The following is a 17,549-nucleotide window of genomic DNA, read 5'->3' as shown; positions in this document are numbered from 1 at the left end:
CCTATATTGCCATGGGTGCTGGTGAGCGCTTCCACTGAGCAACCTGAAGGCAGCCAGCTGCCTCAGGGAGCTGTGGACCGCCACAGAATAAACAAAACAACAGTGCTGTAAAATATGTCCTGGCTGCACAATCAAGCACCTGAAAGCATACCTCATTTTCAAAAAAACACCCAGATATCTCTTATCTCCCCATGGAGATTTCATCCTGCCCTGGATCGAGGTTTGAGCAAAAACGTAAAGGCCGATTGGCCCGTCCGCCAGCTGTAAAAGTGGGCGGGCCATGAAAAATCACTTTCAGTTGCCTCCTTAATGAGCTTAATTGTTGGCGGGCACACTTCCGACTGCTGTGCGCGCCCACCGAGCGAGATATCGCGCAAGTGCGCAATGAAATCGGGACACTCGCCTGACGTCATCTCGTGTTATTTTGCGGCTGGACAGTCAGGTGCACACCCGCCCACGGGACGTAAAATTCTGGCCAACGTTTCTGGTTTCTGAGCTCTTTTGCGCTGGTTTTAGAAACGTTGTGCCGTTCGCATGCTCCACGCTCCACAAAACTGACCACACCCCGAGGTTGAATTAATCGCCATTGGGCATTTCTACTAATGCCCCTCTTTACATGCCTCGTGGAGGCTCTAAACATTAAACTGGGTTCAAACATGAACAGAGGAGCTTGACTCCAGAGGTGAGGTGAGAGTGACTGCCCCTTACACCAAGGCCCTATTTAACCGAGTGTGGCATTAAGGAGCCCTAGCAAAACTGGAGTCAATGGGAATCGGTGGGGGGGAACTCTCTGCTGGTTAGAGTCATACTGAGCACAAAGGGAGATGGTTGTGGTTGTTGGAAGTCAATCATCTCAGTTCCAGGACATCACAGCAGGAGTTCCTCAGGGTAGTGTCCTAGGCCCAACCATCTTCAGCTGCTTCATCAATGACCTTCCTTCCATCATAAGATCAGAATTGGGGATGTTCGCTGATGATTGCACAATGATCAGCACCATTCACGATTCCTCAGATACCAAAGCAGTCCATGTCCAAATGCAGCAAGACCTGGACAATATCCAGGCTTGGACTGACAAATGGCAACTAACATTCGTGCCACACAAGTGCCAGGCAATGACCATCTCCAACAAGAGAGAATCTAGCCATCGCCCTTGACATCAAAGGTCTTTACCATCACTGACTCCCCCACTCTCAACATCCTGGGGGTTCCATTGACCAGAAACTGAACTGGACTAGCCATAGAGCATGTCAGAGGCTAGGAATCCTGCAACGAGTAACTTACCTCTTGACTCCCCAAAGCCTGTCCAGCATCTACAAGGCACTAGTCAGGAGTGTGATGGAACATTCCCCACTTGCCTGGATGAGTGCAGCTCCAACAACACGAGCTTGACACCATCCAAGACAAAGCAGCTGGCTTGACTGGCACCCCTTCCACAAACATTCACTGCCTCCATCACCAACGAACAGTGGCAGCAGTGCGTACCAAGGTTCATTAGGCAGCACCTTCCAAACCCATGACTGCTACCATCTAGAGGAAGAAGGGCAGCAGATACATGGGGACACCACCACCTGCAGGTTCCCCTCCAAGCCAGTCACCATCCTGACTTGGAAATATCTCGCCGTCCCTTCACTGTCACTGGGGCAAAATCCTGAAACTCCCTCCCTAACAGCACCCTGAGTGTACCTACACCACATGGACTGCAGCAGTTCAAGAAGGCAGCTCACCACCACCATCTCAAGGGCAAATAGCGATAGAAAATAAATGCTGGCCTAGTCAGTGATGCTCGCATCATGGAAACGAGTTTTTTTTTAAAAAGTGGAGTAATGGGCCTGGAAGTGCTGGGTGGGGGAGACCTTCTCAAAATGGCAACAAGGTCTGCTGGAATTGTCAGCCTTGCCGATAGCAGAAACGGGGAGGCAATGGCATAGTGGTATTGTCGCTGGATTAGTAATCCAGCAACCCCAGGTAACACTCTGGGGACCTGGGTTCGAATCCTGCCGCGGGAGCTCAAAAAAACATCTGGAATTAAAAATCTAATGGTGATCATGAGACCATTGTCAATTGTTGTAAAAACCCATCTGGTTCACTAATGTCCTTTTAGAGAAGGAAATCTGCCATCCTTACCTGGTCTGGCCTACATGTGACTCCAGACCCACAACAATGTGGTTGACTCTTAAATGCCCTCTGAACAAGGGCAGTTCAGGATGGACAATAAATGCTGGCCTAGCCAGCGATGCCCACATCCAATGAATAAAAAAAAAAGCTAGCCCCTAGGTGATTGACAATCACCTCTCTCGCTCTTGGCCTGCTTACATCTGAAACTCCCTTCTACATCAGGGCCACCGCCTGCTGCTTTTAAAACCGTTGTTTATTTATTTAAAAAAATCTTAAACCACAACTGTATCACAAACCCTTTCTGTGAAGGAAAAAAAAATCTGAAATCCTGAAAATCATACGAAAAGCACAATGATTTCCCAGCTGATAGCAGAAAAGAATGGGAATATTAATTTGCAACAAATTCCCCCAAGTCTGTGGCTTCCTGTAAGGACTGTAAAATCAGCACATTCCTGTGAATGTAGCACATCGGGTCAAGTGTATGTGAAGAACCCTCGACTGAGATGTTTTCGACTCAGCAAATTCCTGACTCTCAATGTGGTCTGAAAAAGATACAGGAGAAGATTTAATCCATCTTTATGCTCACTGAATCCCGCTGTACATAAAATACTATTGAGTTAGTTTGATTTTTGGCTATGGTTCTTCGTTAAGTTGAGTTGCTGATGAGAATCGTATTTAAATTGTTAGAACCCATCGATTTACATCAAACATACATTTTCTTTATACGCTGAGAAAATGTCTATCTAACTCGAGTGCTGTAAACCTCACTTGCGGATAGAGGAGACTGTTCTGACCTGACTGAGTGGGAATCAGTTGACTTCAACTTGGCTTTTTCCATTAATCCTCGGTGTTAAACTTTTATTCAGGGGAAGAAACCATACATATTAATAAGTCTTAACAGTTGACAGTACACTGGGACTTGTGATATGGTTGTGCACATGATGGAGTCTGTAATTTTGTAGGGGAGCGTGGAGACAAGTAGTTGAATTGAGTCGGTGGACCATTATAGTTCCTTTGTAGATTGCGACCTTGTAGAATCGGTCCAATGCTTTTTGAAAAATAATCGTTCCTTTTGACTTTGAACTCCAGCCTTTTTGTGGTGGGCTGACTTTAGAGAAGGGGGGGGAAGGAAAGAAAACAGTTGACTCATTTTTTAATTGACTGCAGTGTAGTTATTATCTACTAGGAAACATGCTTTTGACCTTTTTATCCTGTGTTGAATAAGATTATATTTGGAGAGCTTAGAATGAAGTCTGAGATTTTAAATTACCTATATTCCTTTTGAAAACTCCATCAAATTGGTTGAGACTGCAGACCCACAGTAGTCGTATAATCCTTTCAAAATTGCCTTCCTGTTCTGGATGTTAATTGGCATTGATAGGGTTGAGAATTCCTGGATTTCCATCTTTTTCATTGACCACCAGCGATTGAGAGCTAAACAATTTTCAAAAATCAGTAGGGGAGAAATACATTGGGGCCTGGACTTCCACGGAATGTCAATCGGAATCGGATTGTCACTCCGTTCCTGTTTTTTATGCCTCGATATCCAGCAGATCCTTTCTCGCCTGACCTTCCAACTCTGGCTGGGCGAGAATTGTGTAGGGCAGGGCGCTCCTGAGGCCTTCAGTTGAGGGCTGCAGAGTTGGAGGTAAGGTAGCCACACCCCTTTTGCTGCTGTAAAGCAGGGAAGTATCAAGGTCCAACCACGTTCAGAAGCCAGGGAGAAGGTTTGTAAGATAAGTGGGTAGAATTGGCAGGTGGGGAGAGACACGTTGCAGCAGTAATCTGGATTGGTCAGGTGTTCGGTGAGGGGGTCAGTCGGGTGGGGGCTTGGTCTGGCAGTTGGAAGGGGTTGTGTGGTCAATGGAGGGGGAAGGGTTGGTTGGGGGAGCGGGAGGTGGGGGGGTCAGGTGGTCAGTGGTGGGGAGGGGGTGTCAGTCTGGGGGAGTTGGTCATGTGGAGGGTTGGTCGGGGTGGGGGGGTGTCCGTTTGGGGGATGTGGTCAGGACCGTGTCAGGTTGTCAATGGGGTGTTGCCAGTTGGGGTTGGGGGGGAGTCAGGTGGTCAGTAGGGGTTTTGGTCGGGGGGGTGGGATTGGGTGGCCGGAGGGGGCCCTATTGGGGTTTGGGGGGGGCTCCTATCGGGGATCGGGTGGGGTATGGGAAGAGTCCCTTGGGGTGTTTGGGGGTGGGGTTGAGGAGAGCCCCTTGCGGTGTCAGGGAGTCAGGTGGTTACCCAGGACTTAGAAGTGGTTTTAATTCTTCTAACTTCCCCTGGGTAGCTATTACTGCAAGACAGATGGAACTGACCAAAGTTTGCAATTGAACTTGCAGTGTTGAATGGTTCTGATTGCGCGGTAATTGCCCAACAGAAGTTTGAACTTCTTGGGCAATTGCCGTGCGGTCCTTACCTTGGAACTTCTGGGGGGTGAGATGGGAGGCTCAGGGTGTTCCCCAGTACATCTTTGGGGGACCCTCCCCACCACCACTTATGACACCCTGAAGCCTGGAAGTTATGGGTCATTGTTTTAAAACGGATACCAATGAAGGCGGCAGCACAGTGGTATTGTCACCGGACTAGTAATCCAGATACCAGGGTAATGCTATGGGGACCTGGGTTCAAATCCCACCACAGCAGTTGGTAAAATTTGAATTCAATAAAAGCCGAATGATGACTATGAAACCGTTGTTGTAAAAACCCATCTGGTTCACTAATGCCCTTTAGGGATGGAAATCTGCTGTCCTTACCTGCTCTGGCCTATGTGTGACTCCAGGCCCACAGCAGTGTGGTTGACTTTTCATATGCCCTCTGAACAAGGGCAATTAGGGGATGGGCAATAAATGCTGGCCTAGCCAGTGACGCCCACGTCCCTTAAACAATTTTTTTTAAAAAATGATGTTTTTATCGGGAATTAAAAATTGTGTGGTCATGCAGTTAGCATCTCGAATGCTTCTTTTATGAAGGGAATAAGACAGCTCTTCTTCCACACTAGGTGGCGATGTTAGCCTGTGATAGCATAAGGGCTTCACAGGCTGCCGAGGTGGGGGATAGTCACGTTAACTGCAAAGAGAGTCTCTGCCATAGCCACTGAAACAGATGAGAGAATAAGGTCGGGTTGCTTAAAGAAATATTCCTCAAGCACCAATCACAAAAGATATTGGCAGAAGTACTTCCTTTGAACAATTTTGTCTGTAGTTTAAAATGAGGGAATGCTGGAACCAAAGATAAGTAAAGATTTGTTATATTAACTTAGGCTATAAATGGCAGGAGATTGATGGTGACTTTTTAGAAAGGAAGTATCACTACTTTTCCGTTTGGGGGATGTGGTCAGGGCAGTGTCAGGCAAATGTCTAAGAATAATAAGATGCTAGCCGTAGCTCAGATAGTATCATCCTCACCTCTTGAGTCAGGAGGCTATGGGCAGGATTTTTCGGGGGCCGATGGCATTGCGCTGAGTTGCAATGTTTCATTCAGTGGGCACGAGCCAGAGTTGGCTGCGCGCCCGCCGATATTTAAACAGCCTATTAAGGCCATTAAGGATCTATTGGAGGTTATTGTAAACGCTGCCCGTCCAACCTTAAGGTTGCCGGGCAGGCGAAAGGGCCAAGCGGCCTTTGTGTGTTTTAGGAAACCTCATCCACGAGCGGGATGAGGTTTCCTAAAGCTTTTATTAAATAAATAAAATTTCATAAATATAAAAACATGTCCCATTTCATCATGAGGGGACATGTTTTAATAAATTTTTAAACCTTTCGTGCCTCAGGGAGATTGAAGCGTGAAAGAGCACTGGCCCTGACTCTCCCTCCTCTCTCTCCCCCCCCCCCCACCCACCCGCACAGGCAGCGCTGATCGCTACTGTTTGCACCTTACGCTGGGTGGGCCTTAATTGGCCCGCCCGCTTAATATGGCAACACGAAGCTGATCACAGGTGGCGATCGGCTCTGTGACCAAGCCCGCCTGCCACCTGAAAAATTCAGGCCTGTGGGTTCCACTACAGAGATTTTAGCACAAAATCTAGGCTGACACTCTCAGTGAAGGACCGAGAGAGTGCTGCACTGTCGGAGGTGCCATCTTTCAGATGAGATGTCAAACCGGGGCATTATCTGCCCTCTTGGGTGGGCGTTAAAGACTACACGTCACGTTTTTGAAGAAGAGCAAGGGAGTTATCCTGGGTGCCTTGACCAAAGTTTGCTCCTCTATCAACATTGCAAAAACAGATTACCTGGTCACCATCCCGTTGAGGTTTGTGGGAGCTTACTGTGCAAATTGGCTGCTGCTTTTCCTAAATAGCAATGACTACGCTTCAAAGTACTTCAGCGGCTGTGAAGCACTTAGGGACCTGCGTTCATAAAAGCGCCATATAAATGCAGGTCTTTATTTTTGCTTGTTGGAATGCCAGGGGTCTTCAGTGGCGCTGTATGAGAGTCTTTGTTTCCCAATGCAGTAATGGGATGTTTGTCTAATTCTGCTCCGTGCGGGTTTCAGTCTATTCAGTGAATTTGATTGTGTGTGTGATGAATGCGTAAAGAAGAGATTACCTGTTGAATTGACTTGAGGTGTTTTTTCCACTAGTTCATGCAACAACTGGGATTGCTGCCCAGCTGGCAATTTGGTGACGTTTTTGGAATGGATCCGGAGCTCCTGAGTTTGGTGCCAAGACCTGTCTGTTCAATTCTTCTACTCTTCCCAGTTACAGAAAAGGTACTTGTTTCTCTTTTATAATGTCTGGTAACCACTTTAACCAAAAGCTGCTGTAAATATGGGAGTCTCAAGATGAGACACATCACGTGCTATATGTTCCTTCCAAATGCAGGCCTACGGTTTTTCCACTTATGCTCTTAATTACTGATTTTGTTTTGTAAGTAACGGTGTGTTTTGTATTGGAAGTAATCATTCCAGGAAAGGTTCCCAGAAAAGTGCTTGTGAATATTAAACTGGCGATTGACAGTTTCTAAGGATGTGCATTAAACTCTGCTGAATGACCTGTTTTGTCCTTTTCTTCTTCCTCTTAACCCCTTCCCTCTTAATTGTGGCAGTTCATGTTAAGATAGATCTGGGTGGTGGCTATGGACCTGACAGCAATTAGAGCAGCAGTTCTCAAACAGGGGTCCGCGGAGACTTTCCACAGGGTCCACGATGCTGTCTGAGTAGTGCTGGCCAGGCAGGGCCGGCCTTGCATCTGGTTGACCACCCAGGCAGCGTGGGCAGCGAGGCTTCGTGGTCAAGAGTGAACGAATGAGCGGCGGCTTGGTGACAGGCGGGTGTGGACTGCAGCCATCCCACACGCATATTGCAGAGTGGGCTGGCTGTCTCAGCTCGGGGAACGCTGAGAGTGCTACAAAGGTAGACCATCAGTTAGCGAGGCCAGTGGTGGGCACCAGGTGAGTTCAGCCACCTTTTGAGACAGGAGGTTTTTTTTTTAATGTAATATTTAAGTAAACTGACAGGACGGCAAAGTACAAGTTTGCCCAGGGCGCTTTTCTTTACATATTTTACATTCATATTATGATTGGTCTATAGATTGAGGACAGGGGGTCTGTGATTACTAATGCATTTAACAAGAGGTCCTTAAAAAGTTTGAGAACCACTGATCTGGAGGAGAATTTGACAATGACTCATCTCTCAAAGCTGCTTGTAGGGCCTCTCCTGAGCTCAGCCAGCTTAACACAAAGCAAGGGTCAAACTGGGACATTCTTGATCTGTATGTCTCTAGACCTCGCTGAACGGTTTGGCAAGCACGTGTCTCTGAAGGAGATAGCTGAAGAGATAGTGGAGGCGTTAGTGGTGATCTTTCAGGAATCACTCGAGTCAAGGAGGGTCCCAGAGGACTGGAAAATCGCTAATGTAATCCCCCTGTTTAAGAAGGGAGTGAGGCAAAAGACAGGAAATTACAGGCTGATTAGCCTGACCTCGGTCGTTGGTAAGATTTTAGAGTCCATTATTAAGGATGAGATTTCAGAATACTTGGAAGTGCATGGTAAAATCGGGCAAAGTCAGCATGGTTTCATCAAGAGGAGGTCATGCCTGACAAATCTGTTAGAATTCTTTGAGGAGGTAACGAGTAGGTTAGACAAAGGAGAGCCAATGGATGTTATGTACTTGGACTTCCAGAAGGCCTTTGACAAGGTGCCGCACAGGCGGCTGCTCAGTAAGATAAGAGCCCATGGTGTTAGAGGCAAGGTACTAGCATGGATAGAAGATTGGCTGTCTGGCAGGAGGCAGAGAGTGGGGATAAGGGGATCCTTCTCAGGATGGCGGCCGGTGACTAGTGGAGTTCCGCAGGGGTCAGTGTTGGGACCACAACTTTTCACTTTATACATTAATGATCTAGATGAAGGAACTGAGGGCATCCTGGCTAAGTTTGCAGATGATACAAAGATAGGTGGAGGGACAGGTAGTATTGAGGAGGCGGGGAGGCTGCAGAAGGATTTGGACAGGTTAGGAGAATGGGCAAAGAAGTGGCAGATGGAATACAACGTGGGGAAGTGTGAGGTCATCCACTTTGGTAGGAAGGATAGAGGCATAGACTATTTTTTAAATGGGGAGAGAATTCAGAAATCTGGAGTGCAAAGGGACTTGGGAGTCCTAGTCCAGGATTCTCTTAAGGTTAACTTGCAGGTTGAGTCGGTAGTTAGGAAGGCAAATGCAATGTTGGCATTTATTTCGAGAGGACTAGAATATAAAAGCAGGGATGTGCTGCTGAGGCTTTATAAGGCGCTGGTCAGACCACATTTAGAATATTGTGAGCAATTTTGGGCCCCGTATCTCTGGAAGGATGTACTGGCCCTGGAGAGGGTCCAGAGGAGGTTCACGAGAACGATCCCAGGAATGAAAGGCTTAACATATGAGGAACGTTTGAGTACTCTGGGTCTATACTCGTTGGAGTTTAGAAGGATGAGGGGGTATCTGATTGAAACTTACAGAATACTGAAAGACCTGGATAGAATGGATGTGGGGAAGATGTTTCCATTAGTAGGAGAGACTAGGACCCGAGGGCACAGCCTCAGAGTAAAGGGAAGACCTTTTGGAACAGAGATGAGGAGAAATTTCTTTAGCCAGAGAGTGGTGAATCTATGGAATTCATTGCCACAGAAGGCTGTGGAGGCCAAATCATTGAGTGTATTTAAGACCGAGATAGATAGGTTCTTGATTGGTAAGGGGATCAAAGGTTACGGGGAGAAGGCGGGAGAATGGGGTTGAGAAACTTTTCAGCCATGATTGAATGGCGGAGCAGACTCGATGGGCCGAATGGCCTAATTTCTGCTCCTATGTCTTATGGTCTTATTTTCCAGTCCCCTAGCAGACACGCTGTGTGACTGGATGAATGCAGCCAGTATATTTACAGGTGCATGTTTTTGAGAGTGTTCCTGTGTTCCAAGTCTTAGTGCTGGACATTAAGTCTGTGCAGTCCCAGCTCCAGTGCTCAGCTGTAACAGTAAAGCGATATTACTGATTGACAGCCCGTGCAGTGGGCTAAAGGTTTTGCACATGGGCCTGAGACCTCGCTGGTTCTGAACTCGAGTCTTGAGATCAAGGAACAGGAAAGCTCCTGTTCTTTCCAGGCTGGTTGCTTATAGCAAAGCCTCTTGGCCAGGAAAGAACCAATTAGATCAGTGCTTCCCAAAATGTTTTCCATTGTGACCCCATTTTAACATTTCACACTTGGTGTGACCCCCCCCAGAGTGGAAATTGAGGGGATCGGGAGAAGAGTTGTTGAACGGTTTGGGGTTTCAAACTGCAGGGCTACAGGCCCCCCAAAAAAAAACAACCAAGACACCTACTGTTTTGCAGGCTCTGCTGGTGTCAGTGATCAGGCCTCAGGGCTCAATGGATTAGGCCGCGCCCACAGGCATAGAAAAAAATCACGCACATTTTAAAAGGGCCTTGCATGCGATGCCAGCGACTGTCGAACCTGAGTCTCTGCTCCACAGCCATTGTTACCTCTGAGCTCGCAAGCCCAATTTCTCATCCTGTGACCCCCCCACCAATGGGGATCGCGACCCATAGCTGAGGAACCCTTGAGTTAGACGGACAGCCTGACCTCCTACATGAAATTGTCTGTTAGCCTTCATAGCGATGCCTTTGACTGAAACACAGTTGACTTTTAAAAAAAAACTAACGGCACCACAGGAGGGATAGTCTTTTCTTTCGAGGGCGCTTCCTCCCCTCCCTCTTCTCCTCCCCACCCACCGGTGACATTCCCCTTTCAGTAAAGCTGCTGGTGCTTTCACACTCTGTTCATTAGAGCCATCTCGGGCTGTTTCTCACGATGTGTCACTGCTTTATAACTCTCGTCTTGGCACTCACTGTTCAGGCTGACGCGTGAAGAGCGCTCACTTGGCTGAGGTACTGGACGACCAACATCACCTATGATACTGTACCTTATAAAGCCTCACCACATTCAGAAGAGAAGGGGTTAGAAAGAGAAAGGAAGGAATTAAGACCACACAGTTAAATGCTAGATGTAGTGTTACTTTCTACGCAACGTGTGTTTCATAGCTGAAGGCCCTTAAAAAAAAATTACAGCCAGAGATTTAAATATTTTTATTCATAATTCTGACATTTAAACAAAAAAAGCTGTACTAAATGTCAGTGACTGGAGATTCTCAGAGAAAAGGAATGCTTACTTCAAGATGGTCATTCTATTAACTTGTTTTCCACTGTAAAGTGTTTGACAGGAATCACTCCGTGTTGTTCTGCACCATCTTCCCTGAGTCCTGCGTTTGGAACCCATCGCAGGCTAATGGGGCCCCCATCTCCTGGCCATGCGGACTCGAGAGAGTCTCGACTCGGTTCCTAGTGATGCAGGCTTGTTGCAAAAGATTTCAACCCTAAATTGACACTAAATTTGAAATGTCACCCAAGTCAAAAAATTGCTGCGTGCCGTCCGCCAGGAAGCGCTATGCACTCCCTGTACGGGCGAGGGGGGGATTCCCTCAGCCGGGAGTGTGCTCTTGCGCACGTGCGCATAAAAGAGCGCACTCATCTCCCTGAGGCTAAAAGTGTTGCCTCAGGAAGATCGGCTCCACATTAAAAAACGTTAAAAATAGAAAAATAACATTTCCCTGACATGTCCCCTCACGTGACACTGTCACATGAGTTGGGACAAGTCCATCGTTTTTAGTTACGCTTTTATTAAATTTTTTAAAACCCTCACGAAACCTCATCCCGCCCGTGGATGAGGTTCCATGCTTTCTCTGAAGCCCGCCAGGGCTCCCGGCCTGCCCGCCAACCTTAAGGTTGGACGGGCAGGTCCATTAATTACGTTAAGTATTATGTCAATGGCCCTAATTGGCCATTGACACGTCGGCGAGCGCACATCTGATTCGGCTAAGCCCTGCTGACCTGAAAAGTTAAATGGGGCACGGTGACATTGGGAGTTCCACCCGACGTCATCCCGCGTCATTTTACACGTCAGTGAGCGGGCCCCACCTCCCGCTCACCAACCGGGAAATCCTACCCTTAGTAAAGTTACTGCTTTTCTTATAACGTCACGGTTGAAATATGGATCCTGAATTTCCTGGAAAGTTATGGCATAAAGTGGCATTGCACTTCCCTCCCACACCCACAGCTCCTCTCGCTCCCTCATTTGCTTCCTCCTCCTCTCCCCCCGCCGCACCAAACATTCCTTATCATTCGACACAATTTGCTGCAAAGCTATATAAAAAAAAAAATCTCCCAACTTTTAAAACCAATGATGTCCTCACCTTCCTTGCGACCTGCAAGCCCAATTTGTTGCTCTGCGTAGGTTTGAAAGGGCTCCTTGCAGCTTGAATACAGCACTCAGTGAGGTAGGGCAGGAGGGTCAGCAAGCGGGTGAAAGAGTTAATAGAAAGAGTTAGCATATTTCTGTTGTATTTTTAAATTTATTTTGTTTTGGTTATTTGGAATTTAGAACCCTACAGTACTTCAACTTACAGGGCATAATGCTGTGACGTTTTTTTTTGACGGGTAAAGCTTTTACATTGGGCATAATGGGAAAATCTAATTCACTGAATATTGTTTCACTTAAAGTTGCACGTTTCAGAAATGTAGCTACAATGTTAAGTGAAGAATTCCTGATTATTTTTTATAAGTTAAATATAATTTGTTAAAAAAATGTAATTTGAATCAGTCCTCATCCTCTGGACATCTGGCCCTTCTCACCTCTTTAGCCATTGACTGCCATTAATTCACCACGTGACCTGAATTAAGCTCCATTAATGTTCTGAACTTTTTTTGAGTAAAGTTTAATGAAATTTGAAACACGTTTTCACTATGATGTACCATTAATTATAAATGAGAGAAGAATGCGGCCTTTTTGAAACCTATCGAAACGTTTCCTTGCACAAACGTGTTTACGCTCCTGTTTCTTTGAACACAATGCCATGTAATGTTTAGTCACGGAGCTGATGCGATGGTTTGTCTTCAGTTTAAAATTGTAGGTTTAAGCCAGAACTGAACCTGTAATTTTTACCTCTTGTCTGTTGTCAGAATGTTTTCCGAACCTTGGGCTTGCTCCAAAGATGTTTATTAAAGGTGTGGGGAAAATGACAGGTTTGGGAGGCCGAGCATTTAAGTCTTGTTGATGTCCCTGGGCCTTGTCCTAGATGTGTGCCTGCTTTTAGGCATGTCTGGTTCTACACTCCTTAGATCCACATGAAAAGACGGCACTTTCACAGGTCTAGAACCTGTCAACCCAGACTGTTTAAATTCTGTGCATTTTTATAAATGTCTGCACCTCTTTAATGAGGCTCATTTTATCAACCCATCCATTTCAGGCAATCTAACCTCAACCAGACTGATAGTATAGGACTTACAGACTTTTGGTGTGAACAAACTTCTTGGCAAGTTTGGCATCTTTTTCTTTTCCTTAAAAGCCCGTGCCACACTTTCCTGACTTGCAGCTGCAACAACTTATATTTATATAGCACCTTCAACGTGATAAAAATTTCCAAGGCACTTTCACAAGAGCATTGTCAAATGCAGTTATGAACTGAGCTGCAAAAGGAGCTATTAGGTCAGATATCCAGAAGCTTGGTCAAAGAGGTAGACTTTAAGGAGTGTCTTAAAGGAGGAAGGAGAGGTGCAAGAAGATTACTCCAGAGCATAGGGTTTAGGCAACTGAAGGTGCCTTAATTGTGGCGGCAATTAAAATCGGGGATGCACAGGAGGCCAGAATTAGAGGAGTCCAGATATCTCGGAGTGTTGTGGGGGTGGAGGAGATTAAAGAGATACGTGTCAAGTATTCCTGATTTCTCAATATCTACATCTTTTAATTTTATATTTCACCGATTTGAAGTTCAGAGCCTTGGTGAGGTCAGATGATGAAACTGGTCCAAATCTTGTAGCCTCTTTCAACTTTCCAGCATTTTGAATGCCCACACTCTGTCAATCAGACTTCTTACTTCTAATTGTAGCAATCACAACAAAGTATGTACTATTTGTGTTGATGATCTTGGCTCAATAGCCTAAATGTCCTGAGCCTGTACTAGTGTAGCATCTTGCCTTTGGGCAGTGTGTGTGTATCAGAAAATTACAGGCGTGTTGTCCACAATTATTGCCCCCACTGACTTTCCAAGGATGCAACTTTGCACTATGCGCTGGTGCTAGGTGGAGTGCCTTGTTGTCAGAAACTAATGAACAATCATCTCCAGAACTCAGAGTATTTAATGTGTTACGGTTCACTTGGGAACGCTATTGATAGTGATGATAGAAGCATCTCTCCCGCTCTTACTGCCTGCCATTGGCGCGTGTTGGAGGGATTTGCAGGTTGATACTCGATCTGTTTGGCCACGTTATGAACGCACTTTCCCTGGCCTGGCCATCAGGCCCTGGGTGGAACTCGAACCCAGAGCTTCAGGCTCGGAGGCAGAGACTCTACCCACTGCATCACAAGACCTCCCCTCAGGTCATGTAGATCTGTAAATACTGAGGTTTCCTTGGTGGTTCTGTGCAACTTAGGTAGCTGATGATTCCAGACTATTGTGTATACTAAAAAATAATTAAAAGTTTTTAATTTAATTCAAGTTTGGAATTTGTGGGCGTGACTTGTGAGTTGCAGGGTCTCTATTTATTTTTGTATTGTGCTTCTGTGAAGTGCTTTGGGATATTTTTCTGCATTAAGGATGCTTTTATGAATGCAAGTTGTTTCACTTAGATGTGTTTTTTTTATTCATTCACGGGATGTTGACATCACTGACAAGACCAACATTTAGTGTCCATCCCTAACTGCACCAGAGAAGGATGAAGTGAGCTGCCTTTTTGAACTGCGTCCATGATTTTATTCTTGTAAAGATTTTTTTGTAGCAATTTGGCACAACTGTGTGACTTGCTGGACCATTTCAGAGTCACCTGCATTGCTGTGGGTCTGAATCACATAATAGGCCAGACCAGGTAAGGACGGGAGATTTCCTTCCTGTGTAAACTAGATGGGTTTTATGACAATTACTGGTCACCATTACTGATACTAGCTTTTTATTCCATATATATTTAATTGACGGCATTTTCTGAAGCCAGCGAGGTGAGATTTGAACCCCTATCTCCAGATTGTTAGTCTAAATCTCTGGATTGCTGGACCAGTAACATAACCACAATGCTACCATGCCCCCTTATTGATGGTGTTTCTGGACAGGATTACCACCTGACCTCCGCTTTAGTCAGCTCAGCACTTCCAAAGCCATTGTTAATTCAGAGGCTCCACACCTAAGGTGCGCAGGCTCATAGAATGGTTAGAGCCCTTTCCCCATGGCCCTGCAATTTTTTTTTTCTTTTCAGGCATTTATCCTTTTGAAAGCCACAACTCAATCTGCCTTTACCACAGTTTTGGGCAGTGCATTCCAGATCCTAATGACTCGCTGTATGGACAAGTTTTCCTTATGTCACCGTTGGCCCTTTTGCCATTCACCTTTAATCAGTGCCCTCTGGCTCTCAACCTGTCTGCCAATGGTAACAGTTTCTCTCCATCTACTCTGTCTGGACTCCTAATGATTTTGGTTGCCTTTATGGCATTGCGTGCAGAGAAATCTTACTGTAAGATACAATATGACTTTAGTTTCTTCACAATATTTTTATTCACGCTTATTACACATTGCTGCTACCAGAGGGAAGCCTGCTGTTACAATGAACTGAGACTTGACCTTGTGAAATCTGAAATAAAATTGCCAGAGGACTAACGCTGAATTCTTTGGCAACTGAGGTGTGCGCAAGTGCAGTATTTTGGTCTACCCACCAAGTGTTTCAATAACTTTCAGTTTGGGTGTCAGCCCATGGCTCAGTTGGCAGCATGCTCACCTCTGAGTCACGAGGTTGTGGGTTCAGGTCCCATTCCGGGACTTGAGCACAAAAATCTAGTCAAGACACTCCAGTGCAGTATTGAGGGAATGCTGCACTGTTGGAGTGTTGTTTTTTGGATGAAACTTAAATTGAGGCCCGCCTGCCTTCTCAGGTGGGCGTTAAAGATCCCACGACACTATTTGGAAGAAGAGCTGGAAAGTTATCCCAGTGGCCTGACCAATATTTATCCCTCAATCAAGGTCACAAAATTATTTGGTCATTATCACATTACTATATGTGGGAGCTTGCTGTGTGCAAATTGGCTGCTGCATTTCCTACATTACAACAGTGACCACAATTCAAAAGTACTCCATTGGCTGTAAAGCACTTTGGAACGTCTGGTGGTTGTGAAAGGTGCTATATAAATGCAAGTACTTTTTTTTTCAATTAGCAGAAAATATAACACTAAAAGGCAATGGAGCTCAGACTGAAGTTTTTATTAAACAGTTCATTAAAACAAAACTTGTAGTTACTCAGCACCTTTAATGTAGTAAAACATCCCATGATCCTTCACAAAAGCGTTATCAGACAAAATTTGATACAGACACACCCTCCTTCTCCCCCCTCCATTAAAACAAGTAAAGCTTGGTCAAAGAGGTAGGTTTTTAAAGAGCGACTTAAAGAAGAAGACAGAGGTGATAATGTGGAGAGATTTAGGACGGGAATTCCATGGTTTAGGACCCAGGCAGCTAAAGGCATGGCCGTCAATGGTGGACCGATGGAAGTTGGGGATGCACCAAAGGTCAGGATTGAAGGAGAGCAGCAATCTTTTCTTCCTCTTGAGGGTTGTTGGGCTGAACGGGATTTGGTGCAAGTTATGATGTAGGTGGCAGAGTTCTGGATGAGCTCAATAAGAATCTAACATGCTCTTGACAGGTCTCCCTCATTCTGCTTCCATAAGCTTGAGGTCATCCAAAACTCTGCTGCCTGTGTTCCAACTTGCACAAATCCTATTCACCCATCACCCCTGTGCTCACTGACCTACGTCGGCTCCCAGTCAAGATTTTGAAGTTCTCATCCTTGTTTTCAAACCCTCCCAGGACCTCATCCCTCCCTATCTCTGTAATTTCTTCCAGCCCCATAACCTCTGTACTCCTCTAATTCATGCTTCTTGATTTTTTAATCACTGCACCATTTGTGGCCCCATGCCTTCAGTTGCCTTGGCCCTGAGCTCTGGAATGCCCTCCCTACACCTCTTTCCCCCTCTCTGCTCCAGTAAGACACTCCTTAAAACCAAAAACTCTGTGACCAAGTTTTGGTCACATGTCCCAGGATCTCCTTATGTGGCACAGTGTCACATTTTTGTTCGATAATGTCCCTGTAAGGTGCCTAGGGATGTTTCTTATGATAAAGGCGCCATATAAACACTTTATATACAGTAGAATTAAGATTAAATTGTCAATTTGAAAACACTCTTTCTCAAACTGGTACCCCTAGTAACAGCCTGCTCATTTCCAAATAGTCAGTAGATTTGAGGCATAGAGTTAAAACTTAGAGACCAGTCGGAGGAAGGGTTTGTGGCTGAAATATCAGCTGATTCATGTTTTCTCGACAGATGCTGCCTGAATGCTTCTAGTGTTTTCTGTTTTTGTTCCAGACTTGCAGCATCTGCAGTATTTTTAATTTTGTTCATATTTGTATTTAACATTTATAATTCTAAAACTGCAGCTGCAGCAAACTAAAACGAGACAATAAACAGCCTGGCAATCCCGGTTAACCACGATCACATACTGGGTTTGCACATCTTTTTATTATTGAGCATTACAGATTGTGTGGATTTGGTCTCTTTATCTCAGGAAGGATATACTGGCCATAGAGGGAGTGCAACGAAGGTTCACCAGACTAATCCCTGGGATGATGTGAATGTCCTATGAGGAGAGATTAGGGAAATTGGGCCTGTATTCTCTTGAGTTTAGAAGAATGAGAGGTGATCTCATTGAAGTGTACAAAATTCTCAAAGGGCTTGACAGGGTAGATGCAGGAAGGGTGTTTCCCCTGGTTGGTGGAGGAGGATCTAGAAACAGGGAACACGGGCTAGTTAGGCCATTGAAGACAGATGAGGAGGAATTTCTTTAGTCAGAGGGCGGTGAATCTTTGGAATTCTCTAGCCCAGAGAGCTG

The 17,549-nt window shown here is 45.6% G+C and overlaps 1 protein-coding gene across 2 annotated transcripts in view; it reads left to right on the top strand.

The window, feature by feature from the left end:
- Positions 1 to 17,549, top strand: part of uchl3 (ubiquitin carboxyl-terminal esterase L3 (ubiquitin thiolesterase)) — a 66,459-nt gene that overhangs the window by 7,090 nt on the left and 41,820 nt on the right. For both annotated transcript variants that reach the window (XM_078545966.1, XM_078545968.1), the window contains one exon: positions 6,688 to 6,816. In XM_078545966.1, coding sequence (XP_078402092.1) covers positions 6,688 to 6,816 — 129 coding nt within the window. The remainder of the gene's footprint in view (positions 1 to 6,687; positions 6,817 to 17,549) is intronic.

Source organism: Cetorhinus maximus, chromosome 7, assembly GCF_964194155.1.
Source record: "Cetorhinus maximus chromosome 7, sCetMax3.hap1.1, whole genome shotgun sequence".
In the NCBI taxonomy this organism is placed as follows: domain Eukaryota; kingdom Metazoa; phylum Chordata; class Chondrichthyes; order Lamniformes; family Cetorhinidae; genus Cetorhinus; species Cetorhinus maximus.
The sequence above is the reverse complement of the archived record's forward strand: the minus strand, read 5'-3'. Positions and strand labels throughout refer to the sequence as shown.